General features: G+C 42.2%; 1 protein-coding gene across 1 annotated transcript; it reads right to left on the reverse strand.

The window, feature by feature from the left end:
- Positions 1 to 1,664: 1,664 nt before the first annotated feature.
- F5B22DRAFT_585658 (E1-E2 ATPase-domain-containing protein) lies at positions 1,665 to 5,963 on the reverse strand. The gene is made up of 5 exons (XM_047973510.1): positions 5,688 to 5,963; positions 5,555 to 5,629; positions 4,676 to 5,491; positions 2,065 to 4,529; positions 1,665 to 1,994 (listed from the first exon to the last, which is right to left on the reverse strand). Exons 1-4 carry the CDS (start codon positions 5,824 to 5,826, stop codon positions 2,221 to 2,223), a joined length of 3,339 nt encoding a protein of 1,112 aa, XP_047835773.1. The 5' UTR covers positions 5,827 to 5,963; the 3' UTR covers positions 1,665 to 1,994; positions 2,065 to 2,220.
- Positions 5,964 to 8,072: the final 2,109 nt, after the last annotated feature.

Here is an 8,072-nt window from a genome sequence, read left to right on the forward strand (position 1 = left end):
TAGGGGAGGGTACCGTTAAATAGCTCTCTTTATTACGAATCTAATGGTATATTTTATTATTTTATACGCCTGATATTCGTAAAGTTATTAAATTATCACGTGATTAGCGCACCGACGTTTTTTGTATGGGCTGGGGGGGTGGCCAGCTCAATTGGGTGGCCAGGTCAAGTGGGAGATGCGTTATATAAATTAAACTTTTCTTTTAAGTTTATAATTTTAATATAGCTTATTTTATAATAAAATAAATATATTAAGGAGTTTTATTAATATAGGTTAAATTTATTAATAGGTATTTTATAATAATTTACTTTAAATTATAATATTAATTATATTATATTTTTTAAACTATTTATCCTTTTTAATAAAAAAGGTTTCTTTATTTTCTTTTTCTTTTTATTAAAGGGCTACTTTATAAAGCTCTTTTAATAGTATTTAAGTAAATTTATTTATATTAAATTTTTTTTATATATTTTAACTCCACTTTAATTATTATTCCAAACTATTAAAAAGGGTTACCTTTTTAAACTTTTTAATATTATTTAATAATATTTTAATTAATTATTAATATTATAAATAATATAATAATAGTTAATAAGGTTAGCTTAATTAATTTAATAAATAGGTTAATAGTTATAAGGTGTTTTATAATATGGGGTTAAGTAATAATTAATAATTTTTAATTAATTTTTTTTTTAAAGTTTAATATTATAATATATTATTAATATAAATTTTTTAAAAGGGTGTTTAATAAAAAAAGGTTTAAAAGGTAATTACTTTAAAAGTTTTTAATTAAAATAAAGAGTAAATTTAAATTAAGGTCTTTAGTTTAAAAATTAATACTAAAAAGGGGAGTATTAAGGTTAATAAAAAGGTCCTTTAAGGTAATTAGTTTTAAAGTTTAATAATTAAATAAAATATTAACTTTATAATTAAAAAGATCTTAATTATTAAGCATTAAGGGGTAAAAGGAAACTTTAAATACCTTTAATAATAATAATAAAGATAAAGGTAATTAATTAATATAATTTAAATTTAAGTTAATATTTTAATTATTTATATTTTTTTAATTAAAAAGGTATTTAAGCTATATTAAAACTTTATATATAAAATAGGGAAAAGTTTCAATATTTAAAAAATAAATAATATTAAATATTTAAAGTTATATTTAATTATAAAGGTTATAATAAGTATTTAATAATATTTTTACTATTAGGTATTAATAATATAATTATAATTATTTTTATAATTATTAAAAAGAAGAAGTTAAATTAAAAATTTTTAAATAGTTAGTTATATATAATTAATTTAACCTTTATTTATTTTAAAAACTTAATAGGTTAAAATTTCTTTAAATTAGCCTTTAAAACCTAGCTTTATTAACTATTATTTAAAGTAGTAATATTTTAATATAATCTTCATTTATAGAATTAATAAAGTAGAATTTTAATATATATTGTTATTTTATATTTATAAATAGTAAAGGGTTAAAAATAAAGTATAATTTTAACCTTTAATAGTTAAAGATATACTTAAATAAACGTCCAGGCTTATAACCTATTAAAAGTAATATATATAATCCTATTAGATTATTTAAAAGTCTAAGTTATAATATAGTTATCTGGCTAGATAAAGGTTTTATATATAGATTTTTAGCATTCCAGTATGTGGAACGCAAGTATCACCGCCTTCCCTTTCTGACATGCCAACCTCTATTGTCCATTCCACATCGCATTATTCATATCACACATAATCAATACTTTTGCTATAGGCTCATTGCCATTCCTTGCCTAACACACCAAATTATCCTCTATACGTGACACCAGCTCGCATCCCAGCCCCTAATATCGCTTCGACGAGTTACAAGCCCAAGAAAACCGAACATGTTCACTTTTAATTAATGTTTGTGCTTTTAGCTAGTCAGCTACGTCAAGTTGATGGCTCTAGATCTCAAGCCACGTTGTTCATACACAAGCATAGATCACGGCCAAGAAAATGTAGGTGTATATAAGCCGTGTGCTGTATTCCATCTGCATTTGAACTATAATTTCTAATGTCACAAGGTAGTAAGTGTTGTTCTAGTACCTACTATTATAGCTCTTCTCGACGTCCACCAGGAATCAGGATTGTGAGTCCACCAGTCAGCTTTCCCGTTGAGTATGCCCAAGCACGTAAGCGTGTAGCTTCCGGAAATCAGAATGACAGTGCCGGGAAGGCCATTATTCAGTTCGGGCGAAGATTGAGCAGCAGCATTGTCAAAGCAGCAATGATGATAGGTAGAATACTAACAAGTTCGCCAGCACCGGCATAAGCTGGTGCAATACGAATCCGGACAAAGGCGCCAGCCGCAAGGAGGATGGCAAAGACATTGTAAATGGCCGACCAGACGAAGTTGAATGTAGTACGCACAAACGCAGCACGACTCACTTCGATCAGGAAAGGGATGCCGCTGAGCCCGGAGAGCAGGACCACGTCAGCAGCACTGCGTGTGACTTCGCTCGAAATGGTGTCGCTGAGTTGCACACCAATATCGGCCCGAGCGACAGCCACTGCATCATTCGTGCCATCTCCGCAGAACACGACCACTTTACCTGGCCGCGCCATAAGTGCAGCGACGTAGTCTTGCTTCTGTTGAGGGTTCTGCTGTGAGACGACATTCATTCGGTCAATACCTACGGCCGCCGCGATCGCTTGTACAGCTTTGTTTTGGTCTCCAGAGACAAGGTGAACGTTGATACCATCTTCACGCAGTTTCGCAACGGTTGCGGCTGCATCAGATCGAAGCCGTGTTCGTAGACCATAGCCGGCAATAGGAGTAGACCCTTGTGTTACCACAAGTATGCTCATACCAGCATCTTGCATCCTGCGGACTTCTGGCAAATCATCGCTGCAGGTCCAGTTGGCATTTCCGGCACGAGCTACAACGCCAGAAATATAGCCCTCAATGCCAGCTCCGGGAATGCTTTGCACGCCAGTAACTAGGGAGGATGGTTGAGTATCAGGCCCAAGATGCTTTGCCACAGCCACAGAAATTGGATGCTGGCTGTCGCCGATAAGCGCCTGTGTGATGGCATGGGCCTTCGTTGTCTCGTGACCAAAGTATTCTTCAGCAACCACGTCTAGAGTCGCCTCCGTAAGAGTACCAGTCTTGTCAAAAACCACATCGGTGATCCCACGCGCTCGTTCGGTGCACTGGGCCGATTTGATGATTACACCGTGACGCGCGGCTATTCCATTAGCGATGACGAGGACCATGGGAACAGCTAGACCTAGACCACAGGGGCAGGAAACGGCGAGGACGGCAACAGCGTACGTAATAGCAGTGGCAACAGCCTCACCACCTGTTTGATTTCTCACTTTAATGCCAACAATAGTCCAAATGATGAAAACCGCTACTGCTATCGTTAGTACTGTCGGCAAGAACCAGCTCGCCACTCTATCGGCGATTTCTTGAACTCTCGGTCTCGAGCTACTAGCATCTTCCACAAGCTGAGCTATATCCGTTATTGTGTTCTTCCCAGGAAGTCGAGTTAGCTGAACGACAAGCGTGCCGGAACCATTGGTGGTGCCGGCAATAAGATCTGCGCCAGGCCCTTTGGTGATCGGGAGGCTTTCTCCTGTAACCATAGATTCATCGACGTCGCTGACTCCTGATATAACAATACCATCCGTTGGGACTCGGCTATGGGGCGTGACTTTGAAGATATCACCGAACTGCAGGAGTCGGGAATCAATCTCGCGTTCCAGTCCATTCTCAAGAAGAGTCGCAGTGCTGGCTTGCAAAGACCGGACTGATACCGACGCCACAGCTCGAATGCGGGCATAGCTAGCAACAAGACGGCCAAGCATTATCAAGGAGATGAGAAGCGAGCTTGTTTCGAAAAACGAAGCGGTTTCTAGGGGTCTGCCTGATATGAGATAACCAAACGCTACTATAGAATAGGCATATGCAGCCGTGATGGCGACTACTACTAGCATATCCAGTTCAAGTGTGCCGGATAGAATCAAGGACTTAAGGGCAGGCTTGTAGAAAGCGGGCACGGCCAGCAGTTGAACCAAACTGCCCAAGACTAAGGAGACAATTGCTTTCGTGTTTTCCTCCACACGAGTCTCGCCCCAGGCAAGAACCAGCACAGGAATGGTAAAAACAAACGAGGCAGTTGTCTGCACTAGAAGTTTGATAAAACGCTTACGTCCTGAGGCAAACTGTTGATCCTTCTGAGGAGGCGCAAGGGCGACCTGTAAATGTCCGATCTCGCGAAAGAGATCTCTAGCTCCTATGATTGTGGGGTCGTAATCAATGCGAACAGTCCTCTTGTTCAGAACCACTACCTTCTTAATGCCCTCTAAATCGACCTGACCGAGAGCTGTAGATGCGGCCGAAGTAGGGGCGAGGACAGTAATTGACTCATCACCACCCATGATCGTGATCTGAAATCCAGTGGCTTCTCGTGTCTTTGCTATAAGTGTCTCCACGCTCAGGCCGTTCTCAATAGTGAAATCCGCATGGCCTTGTAGATAATTGACTCGGACTAGGATATGAATTAGTTATTGGCTGCCCGGTCAGATAAGAAACGCCCTCGGTGTTGATATATCTCTGCTAAAATCACCGGGACAGAGCAGAAGTAATTGCCATTGGGGTTGGCCGCAGCACAAGGGAATTGTTTGATGTACTTACTGTTACGCCCGCCATTTGCGGCGAGATTCCGTGACAGGTTCTCACTACAGCCATTGCAGGTCATACCAGAAACCCCAATGCGAACTGCCTGGCCGTTGGCGCTCTCGATGTCTATGACTTGATCTTTCTCTCCCATTCGAGGATCTGCGCCTGGGTCCTGTTTCTCTATCGCGCAACACGGGTCTGGTGAGGGTGTGCCAGTACCTCCACAGCACTCATCGCGACATGCCATGGGTGGACTAGTATTGATAGAGCAGCTGAGCGTCTTGTTACCGCAACAAGAGTCACCAGTTCCACGCTTGTTAGCGCAACTATCATCAGGCTTCTGTTCGGTAGAACAACAGTTGCGAGGTCCTTGGTTGATAACAGCGTTTCCTGGTGTCGTCTTCTTACTACTGCAACAGTCGTTGGTTCGTTTCTTGCCGCTGCAGCAATCATCGGACTGTTCCCGATCACTTGAAGCTGCGGCAGGCTCTTGAGTACTACCACAACACTGGCGCTGACCTTTCCTTCCGTCAGCAGAGCAACAACCTGCCTTTGCGGCAATTGCAGGCTCCGCTGCAAGCGGAGGCGCAGGCCGACAGCAATCTTCCTCAGTCACCTTGCAACTACCCTGGCTTGGATAGACTTTCGCCTTGGTCTTCGGGTTGGTCTCGCCTTCAGAAGGCTTGCAACAAGACTTGTACCCACGCTCTATCATGTTACGACAGATACATCGGACGTCATCCAAGAAAGACTGGTATCGATCAAAAGCCATCTGGAGATGGGCATCACAAGCAGACTTTTGTTGTTTCTCAGAGCATCCGGTACCACAGCCTAAGTCGCATTATAAGCATACATGTCAAGGGCACCTTTGAAAAATGGCGATGGTTAACCTACAGGCATTGTGGCCGGTGGTATGATGGCCAACCTCTTCGGCACATAGTGTAGCAGCAACGGAGAGAAGGCACTCCTCTGAGCAGCAGAAGACAATTAGTTTGAGCGAGAACAAAGTTGCTGGCAAGATGCGCACCATTACACTTTTCATTACCGGGAGAGCAGCAAGCGATACTCTTATTGCAATCGCTCACCGATGAATCATCACAGCAGGAGTCCTGAGCCTCTTCAGTAGGCGGGAGCGGCTTTTTGCCACCACAACAATCAGCGCCCATGTCGATTGAGATTTGTTAGCACAAGAGACAGAGATATACGAAGTAGATCTGGTATTATTGACTGTCCAAGATTTTGGGAGAGAGGTAGAGTAGACAAACGGTAGATGGCAAAGGTGGGCTGTTAAGTACTCTCTACCTACCTACCTAGAGGTGCAATGGTTGCTGCAGCGGTGAGGATGCCGGAGCGGGCCGTTGGTAGTGCAAACCCCGCTTTCCCCATGTGCCTACGATGCACTTACATACTTAGTACAGTACCTACCTACATATGTACCTTGTGTAGATACTTATGACCTAAGTAAGGTAGTAGGTATTTAATACAGGCCCAGGGCTTAAGATGATATTACTGAGATCTGAGAAGATTGATTGTCTTGGTGATAGTCACCAACACATCGTCTTTGAGTAGGTAGATGAAGTGCTCAGACCCCAGTAAAGCCGATTGCGCCATGGGCCGATGGATCTCTAGTGGAACGACTTGTTGGAGCCCGCATCATTTTATCATGCAAAACCTAGCAGTTGGAGAATGCCGGTTGCGGAGCTGGTCTACATAGATATTGAGGTACAAACGAGACCGCAGAGGCCCTTGCTGTGGACAACTCAGATAACTTGACCTCGGGTAATCATCTCTTTATGATAGGTAGGGAACACAAGCACATGAACAGAGGAAACACAGCATTCGTAGAAATTGGGGACACTAAAGCAAATGTTCTAATCTCCCAAAACGCCGACGTTCATCCTAGATAACTCATTACACTCTACTTTGTTGTGTGCTTGTTTTCTCTTTTATCTCTCTTCTCTGTGCTTGATTATACAACAGTAAAGCTACCTAGGTATCGTTACAGAGCTGACCCGATATACCTGAATGGGGTGAGGAGCAAGATGGCCAATTGAGAAGTGTCTCCTGCTACCGGCTTTGACAAGCACATATATATATTTATGTCCTCTGTCCTACATCCATATTCGTGGATGTATCTAGACTTCCCTGAACTCTGCTAGCCAAACTCAACAACAATATGACGGACAAAAACGTAATTGACAGCTCAGACGAGGACATGCCTATGTCCGGGTGGTCGACAGCGCTTGCGTACTGCCCTTTTCCATCTGTCATGAAGGTGTACTGCTAATGGAGTCCTTCAGGGCTAAGAACGTTCCACGTATGCGATATAGATCAACGAGACCGCCTATTTGCCGTGAAAATACACTCAGGATACAGCATGAGAGCACCGCTTTTCGAGAAGCAAGACCTGCATTTATACAATGGGCCAACAACAAAAGATCCGCGTTTGGCGGTAATAGGCGATGATTCAGGGTTTTTTCGCTCCCTTCTAGTGAATAATAATAGCCACATCTTCCTCCCGGTCCACAAAATGGGCGGCCTAACTGAAGAAATGATGTGAGTGTATATTACCCCAGACAAGCATGTCGCCTTTCGATTCTTAGTTGAGGTCGGCTGCAGCTCAGAAATGCGACGCTGGGCATTCGAGTGGAGGAACATCAACAAGAATGAAAGGGCCGATAACGCAGAGAACGGTGGATTCAAGCTTTTCGCCCTACCACCAAACTCTAAGCGGACAACCCTAGGTAGCGAAAGTAGCAATCAGGGCGCTTCTGTATGTCAGGATGAAGTTCTCGCGCTTTTTGACGAGCCCTAAGCACCCCCTTGACCTAAAGCTCGTAGGACGTGGCCTTTCTGGCGAACTGGGAGAGCGATGGACACTTATGGTGCTTATAACTGCTTTGAGAGTATGGGAACTCCATGCGCGTGGAAAATCATAGAAGGGATCTGTTGCTGTGGCGGAAATGATTGGACCTAAAGACAAGCTGGCCCACTGAGGCAAGAATTTCTTGGGGTTTAAAGAACGCCAAATAGCCAAGTAGTCAAGCGAGAATAGATGGAATCTTGATGGCATAATTGTGTTGCAGCCGATAGCAGCGTAATGGCAATTGTCCTCCAAACAGAATCCTTTCTAGCTGGACTTTCTGGGAGTAGTAACTGTTATCTGCCTGTGACACGTCCTCGAAGGATCAATCAGCTGAAGAAAGACGTTAAAGTACTGTGAGTTATGAGAATTCTAGTAGGTTTGAACACTGAATATGTCATTCATGAAGCGAATTGCTGTGCTCGGGATGTTCTTTCTGCGGGGAGAGGGGGGGGGGGTGTCATAAGTTTTGAATTGGGTGATAGTTCAAAATATTCATGATCATTAGCTTACCAATCTCGCGGAAGAATTACCTCTTCTAGGTTATCA

This window comes from Xylaria bambusicola, assembly GCF_022495145.1.
Source record: "Xylaria bambusicola strain CBS 139988 unplaced genomic scaffold F5B22scaffold_2, whole genome shotgun sequence".
NCBI classification, from domain to species: domain Eukaryota; kingdom Fungi; phylum Ascomycota; class Sordariomycetes; order Xylariales; family Xylariaceae; genus Xylaria; species Xylaria bambusicola.